General features: G+C 46.2%; 1 protein-coding gene across 1 annotated transcript in view; it reads left to right on the top strand.

The window, feature by feature from the left end:
* Nucleotides 1–17,921, top strand: part of CCDC73 (coiled-coil domain containing 73) — a 204,963-nt gene that overhangs the window by 46,632 nt on the left and 140,410 nt on the right. Inside the window, exons 2-3 of the mRNA XM_089778828.1 lie at nucleotides 6,781–6,852; nucleotides 17,497–17,568. Coding sequence (XP_089634954.1) covers nucleotides 6,781–6,852; nucleotides 17,497–17,568 — 144 coding nt within the window. The remainder of the gene's footprint in view (nucleotides 1–6,780; nucleotides 6,853–17,496; nucleotides 17,569–17,921) is intronic.

Raw genomic sequence — 17,921 nt, 5'->3', positions numbered from 1 at the left:
CAGCCAAAGATTGCAGTTTATGTTGTCTCTTTCTTTTTCAATGTCTTTGGAGAAAAGAGCTTGGGCTGCCCTGGGGTTGGTTTCAAGTGTCCACGCCTGTTTGTGAGTTCAAAAGCACTTGATGGTGGCAGTGGATTTTTTATCCCCCAAATCTGGGTTTTTAGGATTTTGGGAGGGGGGGAGTTTTATACCAAAACCTGGAGAGATAAGGTTTTGGGGTACTTTTGCGGGCCCCTGCTTCTGCATTTATCATGCCAGGAGTGAGGAATCAGCCTTGACAAGGCCATAGCCCCGTGGGACCTTTGGTCAAGCAGGGGATTCACCTGCATGCCACTTACCTCCCAGGGTCCCACAACACTCTAGTGGACTATCTCAGCAGGGCTTTCTCGGCCCACAAGTGGTCTCTCAAGGAGAAGGTGGTACACCTTCTCTTCTGCAGGTGGGAGATTCCCCTCCTAGACCTCTTTGCATCACAGACTAACAAGAAGTGTGCCCCATTCTGCTCATATCAAGGGCAGGGCCCAGGATCGATGGGGGATGCCTTGACAACACGGTGGCAGAGGGCTTCTTTTATGCCTTCTCCCCTTTCCTCTCATTCATGAGGTCCTCCTCAGAGTCTGAAGGTACAGGGCAACTGTGATTCTGGTGGCACCGGCCGGGCCATGCCAGCACTGGTACACTACCTTAGTGTCTTTATTGATGGAGGACCCCATTGCCCTCCCGCTTGTGCCAGGCCTCCTGACATAGGAGCAGGACCTGGGTTATCTGTGCTACCCAAACCTTCAGTCCCTTCACCTCACCACTTGGAAGATCAGTGGTTGAGGGAGGGAGAGCTCCTCTGTTCAGACCGGGTCAGATGGGTACTGCCAGAGCGTGGAAAGCCCTCCACCAGAGCAACCTATCAGGCCAAATGGAGGAGGTTTTCATTTTGGGTCAGTCAGAAAGGGGGGGGACGCCCTTCGGGCTCCCCTCCCCATGATTTTAGACCTCCTAAACCTCAGGCAGCAGGGATATCCACCTCTTCGGTGAGGGTGCACCTGGCAGCCATTGCAGCCTTTCATCGGGGTGGGGAGGGCTCAGTCTTTACCCATGCGATGGTCAAGCGCCAAGGGTCTGGATAGACTCTATCCCCAGATTAGATAACTCATTGCACAGTGGGAATTGAATCTAGTGTTCCAGGCACTCATGCAGCTCTCGTTTGACCAATGGCTACATGTTCCTTCTCCCATCTCTCATGGAAGGTGGCCTTTCTTGTGATTATTACCTCGGGTAGGAAGGTGTCTGAGTTGCAAGCCCTTTCTTCGGAGCCACCTTACACGGTGTTCTTTAAAGACAAGGTGACATTACATCCGCACCCTGCTTTTCTGCCTAAAGTGGTGTCTCTTCCATATGTACCAAAAGATTTTCCTGACGGTCTTCTGCCCCATACCACACGCAAGTGAGAAGGAACAAGCACTTTATATGTTAGATGTCAGAAGGGCCCTAGCCTTTTATTTAGCGAGGACAAAGCAATTTCATAGGTCAACCCAGCTTTTTGTCTCTATAGCTGAAAGAATGAAGGGCCTCCCTGTCTTGGCTCAGTGCCTGTCCTCATGGGTCATGGCTTGCATTAAAGCATGTTATGATCTAAGGGGAAAGCTGGCCCCACCTCTTATGGCCCATTTTACCAGAGCCCAGGCCTCCTCTACAGCACTCCTTGCTCAGGTGCCGATCCTAAACATCTGTAGAGTGGCCACATGAGCATCGGTTCATACCTTTACTAACCATTACATAATCATGCAGCAGGTTAGGCAGGATGCAGCTGTTGGCAGAGCAGTGCTGCAGTTTATTTGTGCTTCGATTCTGACCCACCTCCATAGGCATGGCTTGGGAATCACCTAAGTGAAATGGACATAAGCAAGCACTTGAAAAAGAAAAAATGGTTATTTACCTTGTAACTGTTGTTCTTCGAGATATGTTGCTTATGTCCATGTGAATACCACCCACCTCCCCTTTGTCGGAGAGGGGGGGTCCAGGCCCACCCTCACTCATGGACCCCAGCCCAGAGCCCTAAGGACTCGGACCTAGAACGGTCCGGTCCGGCTGGCGGGGCTTCCCGCCAAAACACGCCAGCCCATGGGCTACCTGCGAACGCCCTGCCCTGGGCTGCTTTCTCTCCCTTTACCTGGCTCTCTTAACTTCCCTACTGCCTCCATCCCTCCACCCCTTTCGGTCTCCATCTCCCTTTCCCAATTACCTGTGTCCTGGCTCGGCATCCTGCCCCTACCCAGTGGGCACCTCCCTCTTTCGTACTCTCCCAGGCCATGCCCTGTCTTCCCCATGTCATGCTCTCTCCTCCTTCTTATGCTCCTTCCTCGGACACCGCCCCCAAACAGCTGTTTGGCATCCCCGTCGTATGCCGTGCCTGTGCTCACCCCAACTTGCCACCCTTCCCCCCCCCATTGCTGGCTGACATGGGGGGGAGGGTTAAGGTATGGGGCTGTAGTGCCCCGTCATACACTGGTGCTGCCCTGCATGGTTGGTTGGCAGCGTGAGAGCACGCCATGCATGCACTCGCCCTGGCTCACCACGCCCCGTACAGGACCTGAGAGGGAAGTTTTGAAGTGCGGGTCACTACGTCACAAGCTCCTTAATAATCTCTACAAGTCTTCTTGTCTTAGTCATATGCATTAACAGGATAGTAAGCTATAGTCTACCACAACATATAGGTTCATCAGTAAAGGATCAGTTCTTTCTAGAAATCATGATCCTCTTCCAACAGAAAGAATTGTGGTTTCTTCTTTCAGAGCTTTGTATTTGAAGGGGAAAAACAATATATGTGCATATTAACTTACTGAAAGGGAGCTGATTTCTATTAGGAAGATTACACTTCAGTGTTAAATGTTTCAGGAGATCTTCTGTAACATGGTGGCAACTGTAATAAATTGTCAGCAAAGTTATCTCTTTCTATCATAGTAGTTGCTTGATCTCCTGGCAGATGCTTTTGTAGTACTTGGGGAACTGGCATATATATTCCTACCTCTGCGTATCTATTTTGAATTTTTTCCAGACTATGAAGAAGGAAAAGGCAAAAATCGTATGTTAGTCCCATTTTGGTCCAGATGTCTATGGCTATCAGGCCTTGCTTTAGGATAATCTTCCTGACCATATATCTAAATTTACCTTGAATACCTATTGTCTTCTCATTATCTGTTTTGTTCTCACTTGATTGGCACAAAAGCTTCTTGATACAAGATGATGATAAATAGTCCACCATTTTTTTCTAAGTGACAGGATGCTGAGCAAAACCTAACAAAAATTCTGTTTTATTTCTTCTTGTAGCTACGTTACTTTTAGAAAGTTTTGTCAAGTATGGCCACAATAACAGAAACAATTGTTGAAAGGAAGCTTCAGTTTTATTCTGGATGTCTTAAAATCTTTCAAGATTAACATTTTATGGGCAGAGAAATTAAACATGGTTATCTGTAACTAACCATTGCTAAGTTGAGTCTTCATAGAACAGAATAATAGAATCATAGAATACTAGAACTGGAGGGGACCACAAGAGGTCATCAAGTCCAGTCCCCTACCCTCGTGGCAGGACCAAGCACCATTCTAGATCATCCCTGACAGATATTTATCCAACCTGCTCTTAAATAACTCCTATGATGGTGATTCTACAACCTCTCTAGGCAATCTATTCCAATATTTAACCACCCTGACAGGAAGGTTTTCCTAATGTCCAATCTAAACCTCCCTTGCTGCAGTTTAAGCCCATTGCTTCTTGTCCTATCATCAGAGGTCAAGGAGAACAGTTTTTCTCCCACCCTTTTAGATACTTGTAATACCCTTTTCGGTCTTCAAACGTTCATTGCACGTTGTTGGTTTTGTTCTCTTCTCAGTATTTTTACTTGGTCTCATCAGAATATTTAGTCATAAACGGTGTTCTTTCTAATTTATGTCCATGTGCATCATTAATTTTGTATGTGCACCACTGTGGAGGTTATCTGACAGATAACCTTCATATTGGTGTGCTTAAAAAATTAATTTCACACATGGACATAACAAATTAGAGGGTGGGGCAGCATGGTTTGGAGTGTAGGAGGAAGGCTCAGACTAGGGCAGAGGTTTGGAGTGGGGGGTGAGGGCTCCAGCTTTGTGGTTACAGTGATAAGGGTCTTGGGGTGCAGGAGGGTGCTCTAGGGTTGTGTTGGAGAAAGAGGAATCTCCCCAGCTCTCTCTTGATGTAGTAGCTTGGGGCTAGGTGAGAGGTGCCTTTTCCCTACCACAGCAGCTCTAGCAGGGCTGGGATGGGAGAAGGGTACCACTCCATGGCTACAGCAGGTGCTGGGTCTTTTGGGGCCAGGGCACCAGTCTTCTTCCCTGACAGGTCCGACTGGGTCTGGGTCCCCTTCTCCTGTTGGGTCTTGGTTGAGGCTAAGGTACCAGTTCACTTCCCTGGCTATGAGAGGTCCAGGCAGGGCTGGGGTATGAGTATCTGTCTCCCAGCCGGGCAGGTCTGGATTGAGTCAGAGCCGGGAAGCCTGTCATGGAATCATAAAAGATTAGGGTTGGAAGACACCTCAGGAGATCATTTAGTCCAACTGCGTGCTCAAAGGAGGACCAACCCCAACTAAATCATTCTAGCCAGGTCTGTCAAGCCTGGATTTAAAAACCCCTTAAGAATGGAGATTCCACTTCCTCCCCATTCCATTCTAACCCAGTCCAATGTTTCATCACCTTCCTAGTGCAATAATTTTTCCTATTATCCAATCTAGACCTCCCCTGCTGCAATTTGAGACCTTTGTTTCTTGTTCTATCATCCGCCATGACTAATAGCTTAGCTCCATCCTCTTTGGAACCAACCCCCTTTAGGTACTTGAAGGCTGCTATCAAATCCCCCCTCACCCTTCTGTAAACTAAATAAACTCAAATCCCTCAGCCTCGCCTCATAAATTATGTGCCCTACCCACTAATCATTTTTGTTGCCCTCTGCTGGATTCTCCAGTTTGTCCACATCCATTCTTTAATGTGGGACTCAACACTTTATCTCAGACAGGTGCATTGGCCTTATCAGTATCAAATAGAGGGGAATAATCACTTCCCTCATTATACTGACAATGCTCCTGCTACTGCAGACCATTGTGCTGTTTCCTTTCTTGGCAACAAGGGTACGCTGTTTTTTCATATCCAGCTTCTCATCCACTGTTTGTTCCCAGGTCGTATTCTGCAGAACTGCTTTGCCAGTTAGTCTCCAGCCTGTAGCAATGCATGGTCTTCTTCCATCTTGACTCTACCCTTGTCCTTGTTGATCCTCATCAGATTTCTTTTGGCTCAATCCTTCAGTTTGTCTAGGTCACTCTGGACCATATGCCTACTCTCCAGCATATCTGCATTTCCCGCCACCTTAGTGTTATCCACACACTTGCTGAGGGTGTAATCCATCACATCATCCAGATAATTAATGAAGATGTTGAACAAAACTGGCCCCAGGACTAACCCCTGAGGCACTCTGCTTGATACCAGCTGCCAACATGAAGCTGGTGGTCATTACCCATTGAACCCAACAGTCTAGTCAGCTTTCTGTTCACTTTATAGTCCATTCATCCAAACCATATTTCTTTATATTGCTGGTAAGAATACTGTGGGAGCCAGTATCAAAAGATTTGTTAAAGGCATAGTATATCCTTTCTCCTGGCTACAGTAAGCTTGGTCAGGGATTGTGGGGGAGAGGGGAAGGGACATGGCAGCTGGAATTTGGGAAGTGCTCTTCTCCCTGGCACTCTCCTGAGCACTTGTGCTATGCTTAATAGGCAGCTGTGCAGCTGTGTGGCCACACAGCATAGAGGGTACTTAGGACCAAGTTTTTCAAGTATGAGTTCAAGACAAGCCTGTTTTGCTCTATTTCACTCTGAGTCTCCATTGAAGAGGATAGTTATGAAAAGGGAAATATTACTGGATATTATATTAATTGATTTCCTCGTTCCAGATTTTACATCTTTTCCTAACAACTCTTGCTTATTTCATTTGTGCTATGATTTTTCTGATCAAAGAGGATGAATATGTTTGCTGTTTGCACCATGTATATGTATATATCCTTCTTAGAGTGATGTCCCCATGGGTGCTCCACTGTTGGTTTCGGGCTTGTCCTGGCACCACAGATCGGAGACTTGTGAAGCAGTGATCAGGCAGGCTGCACATGTGCAAGTGGTGTTCCCACCTTTGAAGTACCATGCACAGAGCGCTTTCCCCTCTGTTTTTTCTTTGATGCCCTCTTGGGCTGCTATTAATGCCCGAAGAAGTGGGGAGGAGGGCAGGTAGTGGAGCACCCACAGGGGATGCACATCTCAAAGAACAATCATTACTGCACAGAGTGAATAACTTCTCTTTCTTCTTTGAGTGATGTCCCCTTGGGTGTTCCACTGTTGGTAACTGTGTAGCAGTGCTTATTTAGATGGAGGATGGGCTTTGATTAATTGCTACAGATTGTGTAGAGAACTGCATAGCTACTGCGGTATCTGTTGTGGAACATGGTGGAATGGTGTAGTGCTTTATGAAAGTGTGATTGAAAGATCATGTTGCTGCTCTGCATATTTCCTGGAGTGAGACCCCCTTGAGGGGGGGGGGGGTCTTTTTTAATTTAATGGTATTTTGATCTCTTTGCTTTCTGGTGAATAGAACTGTAGCTGAAAAACAGGAGAGCAAGATTGCACTAATCAACTTGGTACATAACTTGTCTTTGCTAATAATTGTTATGTGTTCAAAATTATGGATAATTGTTTTTTTATTTTTAAAAACTAGGATGCTGAAATTAATTATGAAGATCAAATTAATAAAATTATTATGGAGAAACAGGAACTTGAGTGGCAGAAGGTTAGTCATTTTTTCTATAAACCTGATAGTTTTGTATTTAGCTATTAGAATTGCATTTTAATGGGATGTTACTGATTGTAATTAGATACAATAAAATATTAATTTTCTTGCCTTATAGTTTTACCAGTAGTAAAGCATGAGTGGAACTGGGTCTGACAACGATCTTCCATACTACTCGTATTATTTTTGGCATAATGGTAGCTATCATCAGGTTTCTACAAATGTGAAATATTGTTAAACCTACCACAAAATTTGGCATGATTGGAAGTTGTTGTGGAGATGTAGAACCTGAAATAACATTATTGCATGCCACAAATGAGGTATCTTGACAGAACTATGTGGGAGAGTTAATACAACAGCTACCTAGTTTTAACAAGCGATAATACTATTATATTACAGGAACAATAAATTCATTCAGTATCGGGAGAAAACCCAAATATATGTATATTAAACAGTAAGTTACATGTTTATAAATGTCCAGAAGTGATTGGATATCATTAATGCTTCCAAGATGAAGCCTTAAATAAAATGGGTCTCACATTCTTTTTAGCGGTAGGATTCATGAAATTATACTTCAATAGAAAATCCATTCTTTGAGTGATTGCTCATGACCATTCCATTTATGTGTGCACGTGCTGTTTGCATGATTGTCTGTAGGTTTTTCGCTTGGCGATAACTGTTGGGCCCACAGAGGAGACCCCTAGAATGACACCCATGCATATATATTCCTGCAGGCCAGCCACCCCTCAGTTCCTTCTTGTTTCCCGTGATGGTTGTTGGAACTCTCCTCTCTTGCTTCAGCAAGTGCATCTTTAAGCAGTTCCTTGTTTCAGTTAATTAGTAGTTGTTCTAATTGTAATTTTCAGGTTATCTCTACTTAGTATAGTCTGTTATGGTATGTCTACACTACCCCGCTAGTTCGAACTAGCGGGGTAATGTAGGCATACCGCACTTGCAAATGAAGCCCGGGATTTGAATTTCCCGGGCTTCATCTGCATAAGCGGGGCTCCGCCATTTTTAAAACCCCGCTCGTTCGAACCCCATGCAGCGCGGCTACACGGGGCACGAACTAGGTAGTTCGAACTAGGCTTCCTACTCCATGAGGAGTAACGGTAGTTCGAACTAGGAAGCCTAGTTTGAACTACCTAGTTCGTGCCCCGTGTAGCCGCGCTGCACGGGGTTCGAACGAGCGGGGTTTTAAAAATGGCGGCACCCCGTTTATGCAGATGAAGCCCGGGAAATTCAAATCCCGGGCTTCATTTGCAAGTGCGGTATGCCTAAATTACCCTCCTAGTTCGAACTAGGAGGGTAGTGTAGACATACCCTTAGTTAGTGTGGGGTTCTCACCCCACGTGTTTTCCTTGCGCTGAGGCATGCCTGGGCCTCAGGGCTTTAAGCTCTATACAAAGTACCTGAAGCCTATGCTCTATGGAGACCCGCATGACACATGTCAATTGCCTTGGGGAAGCTCATCTTTTGGTCAACTGCAAGATCTGTTGGAGTTTTAACCATGAACCAAGTGAGAAAGGTTAAAAATCAATGAATAGTCCTGTAGCACCTTAGAGACTAACAAAAATGTAGATGGTATCATGAGCTTTCATGGGCACAACCCACTTCTTCAGGTGAATGGAGTTAAGAGGTCCAGAGAACGAATAAATAGCAGTGAAAGAGAGGGGATGGGGAAGGAAAAAGAAGGAAAAAATGGGGGGAAATATTGTCAATTAGTGTGCCCATGATAAATGAGGCTAATAGAGTAGGCTCTAAGTACCTGGTGCTTAGCTTTTTATGTCATTAGGGTGTGGAATGCAGCAGCCCATTCAGTTCAGGTCTTTGTTCAGATCTTGATTCCAGGTGTCAGACTTGTAACTGAAACCAAGTTCTGCAGTTTCTCTCTCAAGTTGATTTTTGAAATGGCTTTGTAATAATACAGTCTCTCTTAGGGTATGTCTACACTACAAAGTTCATTCGAACTAATGTTCGTTAGTTCGAATTAACTTTGATAGGCGCTACACTAGCGCTCCGCTAGTTCGAACTTAAAGGGGCACGGGCTGGCTACGGTGCCCGTGCCAGGTGCAAGCCTTCCAGCACCCAGCCAGCAGACCCTGCACCTGGCACGGCTCGAGCCAGCCACCCGATGCCCCCCAGCCCTCCCCCTCTTCCCAGGACCAGGCTGGCGGCTCCCGGGAGCTTTCCCAGGACCGCAAGAGGCGGGCACCCGCCTGGTCCAGTGCAGACATCGTGGACCTCGTCCACGACCTCCGCACTAGGCACAGGAAAGCGGCCGTCTAGGGCAGGAGAGCTGCCAGCCTGGCCACCCAGGAGCAGGTGTGCATGAAAATCAAGGTGGTCCACTGAGATCCCCGACCCTGAGCCCTGAGCTTACAATGGCCGTACTGGGTCAGACCAAAGGTCCATCTAGCCCAGTAGCCTGTCTGCCGACAGCAGCCAACCCTAGGGACCCTGGAGGGGATGGACCAAAGACAGTGACCAAGCCATTTGTCTCGTGCCATCCCTCTCCAGCCTTCCACAAACAGAGGGCAGGGACACCACTCCTACCCCCTGGCTAATAGCACTCCATGGACCTAACCTCCATGAATTGATCTCACTTTCCTTTAAACTCTGTTCTAGTTCTATCCTTTACAGCCTCCTGCAGCAAGGAGTTCCACAGGTTGACTATTTGCTTTGTGAAGAAGAACTTTCTGTTATTAGTTTGAAGCCTGCTACCCATTCCTTTCCTTTGGTGTCCTCTAGTCCTTCTATTATGGGAACTAATTAAGAACTTTTCTGTATGCACCCTCTCCACCCCACTCGTGCTTTTATAGACCTCTATCATATCCCCCCTCCATCTCCTCTTTTCTAAGCTGAAAAGTCCCAGTCTCTTTAGCCTCTCTTCATATGGGACCTGTTCCAAACCCCTCATCATTGTAGTTGCCCTCCCCTCTCCCACCCTCTCTCTTCCCCTCTCCCACCTCCTTTTCCCAGTCTCCCCCAGTTTTGTTCAATAAAGAGAGATTCTATTTTTGAACACAATTGTCCTTTATTTTGTACATCAGGAAGGGGGGTTAGGGAGGCGTAAGTGGAAGGAGGTGAGGGAGGAATGGGGTATGAGCCCCCAATGGGGAGGACTGGGCTGGCTCTGCGGGCTTCTGGGGGTGGAAGCTGTCCTGCAGCCCCCCCAATTGTCCCCTCTCCCCAGATGGCAGCCTGCGGCAAGTGCAGCCGGTCTGATGGCCGAGTGCTGTGATGTGCCCAGTGTGGGTATTCTGGGCAATCCAAGCCAGGACTGCTTTGCAAGCGGAGCACCCCTGAGAACTGTCTGTCCGGGGTGGGAGTCGGGTCCCTTTAAGCACAGCCCTCGGCTAGCCTGAGACAGTAGCTCCACTCTCTAAGTCCTCATCTGATGCCCTGCCGGCACTGCGTCCGGCCATCCTTAACCCCGGTTCAGGGTCCACTCTGTGTGGACATGCTAGTTCGAATTAGCAAAACGCTAATTCGAACTAGTTTTTTAGTCTGGATGCGTTAGTTCGAATTAGCTTAGTTCGAATTAACTAATTCGAACTAAGTTAGTTCGAATTAGCGCTGTAGTGTAGACATACCCTTAGATCCATTAGTGAGTTCCCAGGAAAGTTGTGTTTTAATTTTTTGTAAGTAAGAGTCTAACATGGCTACCTCTCTGAAACATCAAGGGATACACAGTTGAAAATCCTCTTTATGGAGTCTGCACTCCATCCTGCACTGACCTCTGATTCAGGACCAGCAAGCTATAACACACTGGCATCAGTACAGGAGGCCACAGGCGCGTCTCGACCCTCCTTAGTACTGAGACACACCAGTGCCCAGTACCACTCCCAGTCTCCAGTGCTACAAAAGAAAAAAAGATCTGAGAGGGGTAGATCTCCACCACAGCACATGCAAAGACTGTGTCCCCAACTGGGGCTCTTTAAAGCTCTGGCTCCGTCAGCAAGACCATCTGCTCCTGTGACTGTTTGGTGCCAGTAGAGCCCGATACAGGCGCCCAGTCTGGAGGAAGAGATAACTACAGAAATGGACCAGCCATTGATTATGGACACATGCAAGGCAGCCAGAGAATTAATTGAACTGACCTCCTCTGCAGCTTTAGCATCATCCTTGGAGCACTGTGTGAACTCTCAGGCCTTGGTACAGGCAGAAGCACTGGCACTGAGAAAACAGGGGGAAAACAGCCTGTAGGGTGGCAGCATCAGCAGTACCGGCCCCTCCCATGGTACTGCAGACATCGGCACTGTCTGCCTTGACCTTGGCTCTGCTGGCACTGGCTCCATCTACAGCAGTGTCTCCGGACATGGTATCGGCACTCAGGCATTGTGGTTCGGCACTAAGGGAAGCCCACACCTCACAGCACCGATTGCCAGTGGTGACCTCATCGTCATCTCCATGGGTGACATCGGAATACTCCTTGGATTTGGAGGCAGTCAGTCATTTCCAGAGCTATTGCCCTCAGCACTGATCTTACTACCAACACCACTCCCGGCACTGAAGAACCTCCATGCAACCTCTGCAACCTACCTGGCCACCCCAGTGGCAACCCCCAGTGCAATGACCTTTTTGGACTGTGTAGGTCTACCATCAGGCCCAGTATGTTATCACCTCATGACTGAGTTCTGTCTACTCAGGGTCCTGGGTACTGCCATCTGCAGTCTACTCCCATGGTCCCCTAGTTCAGGCTGTGGACAGAGCCCCAATAAGGATTCACCCAGAATACCACTAGAGGGGTATGCAGTAGTTGAACTGCATAAGGTACCAGAGCAGACATCTGTCTCTCAGGACCTTGAACCCCATCAAAAGCTTGAGGATCAAGCCTTGCAGGAATCCTCTTCCCCATCCCCAGATGAGGCTTTGGCGGGTTGATCACACTCTATGTTCTCTATGGACTCTTGTACTCACCAGGAGCATCTGAAACTCTGACCCAAAGACTGGGGGTCCAGGCAGAGGAGGTTTCAGAGCACTTTGACCCGATAGTGGACATTTTAAATACCCCTAGTAGCCTCCAACTCCCGATTGCCAATCAGCAGATATTGCTGAGCAGGATCTGCCTTACTCTCCTAGGCCACATGTCTCTTGCACTTAATAGGTTGCAGGTTTAAAAGAAACAAAAGGAAGTACTACTTCATGGCAAGGCACAGTGAACCTGTGGAACTCCTTGCCAGAGGATGTTGTGAAGACCAGGACTTTAACAGGGTTCAAAAAAGAGCTAGATAAATTCATGGAGTATAGATCCATTAATGGCTATTAGCAGGGCTCAACAAATAGTGTAATCTACTTGCCCATGGCGGGTAGATTACACCCCGGAAGAGCCAGCGCGGAGTGATCTGTGCATGCGCAGAACGATCTGCACATGCGCAGAGCGCAGAACTTCACGGCTGGCAAGCAGGGCTCGCCGCTGCTCAGCGAACCCTGGAAGGGTAAAAATGGTGTCTCTAGCCTCTGTTTGTCAGAAATTGGGAATGGGTGACAGAGGTGGGAACACTTGATGATTATCTGTTCTGTTTAATCCCTCTGCGGGCACCTAGCATTGGCCACTGTCAGATGACAGGATGCTGGGCAAGATGGACCTTTGGTCAGACTCAGTATGGCTGTTCATATGTTATATCATCCAGGACTCGGAAAGCATGGATAGCCCAAGGGTACAAACCGAGTCGGTATCACTTGGGCTTGGTAGTCACAGTGCTTCCTGAAGTCCTCACCTCACTTCATTTATGACTGGACCAAGAGAATGTCTGCTCCAGGGTCCCCTTTTCCACACCATAACCGATATTGGTCCTTCTCATGGACGTGTCCACAATGGGTTGGGCTCCCATTTAGGCGACCTTCAAACACCAGGCCTATAGACTCAGGCTGAAATTCAGTTGCATATTAATGTGAAAAGCTCTGAGCAATTTTACTGGCCTGCATCACGTTCTGCCCTCGCATCCAGGGAAATCTTGTTTCAGCCCTAATGGACACCATGGCAATGTTTTATGTAAACAAGCAGGGAAGAGCCCACTCTTCACTACATGTTGAGAGGCCATCAAGCTGTGGGATTTTGTATATTTTCTCATGACATACATCTGGAGGTCTCGTATCAGCCGGGTATCCATAACAAGTTGACTGGTCACCTGTGACGGACCGGGCTGCATCTGGACACCGCTGAGGGCGTCCGCTCAGGGCACATTGCTCAAAACCAGGGCTACCTACAGCCCTCAACTGGAGACCTTTCCCAAACAGGTCACAAACTAGTCACACAGAGTGCTGAAAAAAATGTGGAAGAACGGCTCTTGCGCAAGAGAGGGTTTTGGGGCAAAAAGGAACTGTGTATTGTGTAGATGGCTCCTTTTTGCGCAAAAGCCTCTTGTACAAAAAGCGGCTGTTCATTAATTATGCAAATGAGGTGCAGTGATATTCCATGCTTCACCTCATTTGCATATTTCTTGTGCAAAACAGCGCAGTATAGATGTAGCCCTGATGTAGACCAGCCCTCATGTGCCCAAAGGATTCCTATATTTTTTCAGATATAGACTAACATCCCTCTGAGACCATAAAATAACTGTATTTTTTCAAGAGATCTAGATCTGCTCTCTATTCCCACTTTTGGAGGCCTCTGCTTATAGGGGCTTGAAGTTACAGTGCAACTGAGGGATGTTTGAAACTGCTTCTCCCTTTATATTCTTGTGTGGGATCATGTGAAGAGCTCATGTACACAACCCTAGACACACCTATTCAAAAGATTCCAAGGATGAGGTTCAGAAATAGCTACAGTGGGATCTGTGTTTACTACAAAATCTCAAATGAGCACCAGCTAAGGAATTATTCTTTTTATGGTGATAGGTTCTGAGTTCAAATTCAGTCACCCTTTCCTGATTTTTGTTTTACGAATGGATGTATATTTTTAATATCCGTTTATGTAGTACATTTTGTGCACCAAAATTTTGAAAGATAAAAATCTATAAATTATATTATCATATTATGAACGAATAAATATGTGGACAAACAAAAAGATGCTACCTTTCTCCTGCATAGTTTTTTTCCCTCATTCATAAACAAATGGGAGATGCCTTTTACCAGTGGAATTCAGAGGTGATCTAAAGTTGTTAATGTTGGGTAGTTCAGGCCTAAGCTTCAACCTTCACTTTGGGTACATCTGGACTACATGGTTCCATCGACGGAGCCATGTAAAATTGTTTACTCGGCATAGTTAGTGAAGCAGGGATTTAAATAATCCCCGCTTCTTTAAAATAAAAATGGCCGCCGCGCTGTGCCGACGATCAGCTGATCCGGCATAGCGTGGCAGTCTAGACGCGGTGCAGTCAACAAGGGAAGCCTTTGTAGACCTCTCTGGTATGCCTCGAGGCTTCCCTTGTTGACCGCGCCACATCTAGACTGCCGCGCTGTGCCGGATCAGCTGATTGTCGGCACAGCGCGGCGGCCATTTTTATCTTAATGAAGCTGGAATTATTTAAATCCCCGCTTCATTGACTATGCCAAGTAAACTATTTTACATGGCTCCGTCGACAGAGCCATGTAGTCTAGACATACCCTCAAGGCTACAAGAAATTCTATCTTTGATGGTAGAGCATGTTGGCAGTTGTATTTCTCCCAACCAATTTGGTTTACAACTTTATTTTTTATCCATTTTGTGTTCAGACTGAATTTAACACAGAAATTATATCACTGATGTAGTCCTTTGGTAGGAAGGTAATTCTGGGTTGATTTCCCAGATAATTATTTAAATTACAAAGCTTTTACTTTATATGAAAGAATCTACATTTCTGCCTATTTTTCTATTGTAGTAGGCAATATTTAAAATTAAATACTATTCTTTCCCCTTTACTTTCAGACCTGTGCAGCACAATGAGAAATTTCTTATCTAATAGTTTTCACTGCTAATAACTACTCTCTTTATTTAATTCACTCTGTTAGTCTGGTAAATTACCAGAATACGATTTGTAACAAACTGGAAAAAATCTCTAAATGGAGAGTTAAACATAAAATTCCATTATATGTAATACATACAGGTTCAAATAATTGTTTTAATACTGATAATCTGTTGCTGAACTGTTTTTACAATTTTGGAAAAAAAATTCTGGTGGCCTGTAGTAAAGAGTAGGGATTAATCCTGGTGCCTCCAGTAACAACTACTTCCACAGGTGAGAGCCATTTCCCATTTGTTATGAATTAGGAGCGAATCTGCTAGTAGAAAATTTCCAGATAAGACATTTCTCATTGAAGATCTTCAATTTTAGATAAGTAATTCTAGAACTTACTTAAAGTAATCAAAATAGCAATATTTTTCTTAAAAATATAATTCCACTTTTACTGAAAGGATATAGTAAGAGTCATGTTTAAAGTACATTATAATTTGATCTAATTTTAAAGTATTTTTCTTTGAATGTTTGGTCATGTGAATTCCAATAAGGTGTTAACATGCATGGCAGCTGGAAGATATTTTCTCCTTGAAGCATTCTTCACATTTCCTGGAGGAGCCCCTGAAGTTGCACCTCCTGACCTGGCACCTTCTCAGTTCCTTCTTACTGCCAGTGATGGCTAGCTGGAACACCCTATTGCTCTTGCCTTCATGAGCACTTTTTTTTTGTCAGGGTCCACTTTAAGTGTATATAGTTAGTTTTGTAGTAGTAATGTTTAGTTTATACGTTTCTTTTCAGGAGTTCCTCCCCTCTCAATACTCCCCAGTTCCTGGGGTTTATTGAGGGAAATGTATGCCCAGGAGTGACCTGCACACTTCCTGTTTGAAGTGTCTTGGGAAGAAACACCAGTAGGAGAGCTGTAGGATCTGTAAGGGGTTGCGCCCTAGGACCTTAAAAGACTGGAAGCAAAGAGTGAAGATCCTCCTCATAGAGATAGCACTCTGGCCACAATCTAACCTGGAGTTGGTGGAGTCTTTTCCCAGCACCTTCTCATCAGTGTAGAGTATGCTGGCACTGATGATGCATGAGCTGGCACTGTAGAAGGACTTCAGTGAGACTTGAGGCGGTATTGCATCCATAGACAACCTGTGAGGCATCGGTTTGAATCCCTGGTGCCTCAGAAGAAGAAACGACCAGAAAGTGGTCGTTCTCCCACTTCCAAGTCCAAGGAGCCTACAACAGGGAGACCCAAGAGGTGCCACATCATTGCAGCCCTGCCTTCTGTCAAGGTGTCGTTTACTCCTGCCCCCTTTGGGTCCTTACTGCTATCTGGACTGACATGGCAGAAAGCTTCAGCTCTTCTCTATGCTGGAGATGTTTAGGGCAGCTCAGGACCTTAAACATCTCACAACGCTGTCCTTCTCACAGAGGAGGGAAGAGTCGTCAGTGACTATGTGTCCCTGATTCCATCAAGGGGGTGTGCCTATTCCCATCTCTGGCATGCCTCTCCCTAGCATGGTCCATCCATGTTGGGGAGCCGCACTGGTCCTTCAATCTGCAGCACTTCTAGCCAGCACTGAAGACTGACTTAGAGTTAGAGGAATAATCCTACTGTTCTGATAAAGCCAGGAGCAGAAGGTCTAGGTCCCAGCATGATTGCCAGTCCTATTCAGTGCCATGGCTGCCTCAGTGGCAACCCCTGACTCGGTGGTCCGTCTGGATTCCCTGGGTTTACCATCAGACCCAGGAACAGAGACAGGAGTCAAGAGCCAATTCTACATCAGTGACATTGGCATCCTTTGTTCCTCTGCAGTCACCATAGACACTGGCACCACCAGCAACACCAATGCCCCTTTCTTCATCCGTAGCACTGGTGTCAACATTGGCACCACTGGCAACAGCACTACATACTGTGGAGGCAGGGGCACAACAATTTTGAGTGCATGTGACCCCCTTGGTGCCAAGGGCAATGAACAAGGCCCATTGCCAGTGCTTTTGTCCTCCTCATTATCCTCCTCAGATGAAGCTGGGACAGGGACATTGATGGTCCTGGTTTTGGAGGACAGCAAGGTCTTACAACAGTTGCTGCAGTGGGAAGCCCAGAATCTGGGGATCCAGGCAGAGAAGGTGGTAGAGGATGCTGACCCCATCGTGGATATCCTTGCTCCCTCCAGGCCTACCTGCATTGCCCTGCCACTGATAAAGACCATCAGTGAGATCAAAATTCCTTGCGGCAGATCCTGGCCTCTTTTCTTTTAATGTCCAAGAGGAATGAAAGGTGGCACTTTGTTCCCATAAAGGGGTATGAATACCTATATATCCATTTGCCCTCTAATTCCCTGGTGGTAGATGCAGTCAATCATCATGAGTGACAGGACTACCAGGGACTCTCCCTTAAAAATCATAAGGCTAAAAAACTAGACCTATTTGGGAAGAAGGTCTATTTGACCAGGGGAGCTGCAGCTCCACATATCCAACAAGCAGGCCATCAAAATACTTGTATAACACCTGCAGCATGAAGGCCAAGTTTGCAGAGCTGCTGCCTTAGGACTCCCGTTGAGAAATCTCTGCACTGGTAGAACACATAGAGGTGCAACTGTAGGGAGCTCCCAGGTTGACCTGACTGATGCTGCCAGGGGAAAAATCTTCTGGCTGCTGTGCATGCGTGTGCACATACCTGATTGAAATAGACATGCACAACACAATTCGAAGAACAATAGTTAGGAGAAGATAAGTAACCTTTTATTTGTTTTTCATTGAGCAGGAAACTCTGCAGCATGAGACAGAAGCATTAACCAATCAACACAAAGAAGCCATGGCAGCTTTTAAAAAACAGGTAGGAAACTGAGATTCTTTAATGCTGATAATAATACTGGGATGCCAACAGGAGAGCTGTCAGGACTTTAAGGAAGCCTTATTGAAGTCACAGGAACATACCATCCTGATGTGCAGTAAGAAGAGAAAATATAGCACTTTAAAGACTAATAAGATGGTTTATTAGATGATGAGCTTTCGTGGGCCAGACCCACTTCCTCAGATCAAATAGTGGAAGAAAATAGTCACAACCATATATACCAAAGGATACAATTTAAAAAAATAAACACATATGAAAAGGACAAATCACATTTCAGAACAGAGGGGGGATGCAGGGCGTGGGGAAAGGAAGGTAAATGCCTGTGAGTTAATGAT

Source organism: Pelodiscus sinensis, chromosome 5 (genome assembly GCF_052426305.1).
Source record: "Pelodiscus sinensis isolate ZL-2025 chromosome 5, ASM5242630v1, whole genome shotgun sequence".
NCBI classification, from domain to species: Eukaryota; Metazoa; Chordata; order Testudines; family Trionychidae; genus Pelodiscus; species Pelodiscus sinensis.
This window is presented reverse-complemented; position numbering and strand designations above follow the sequence as displayed.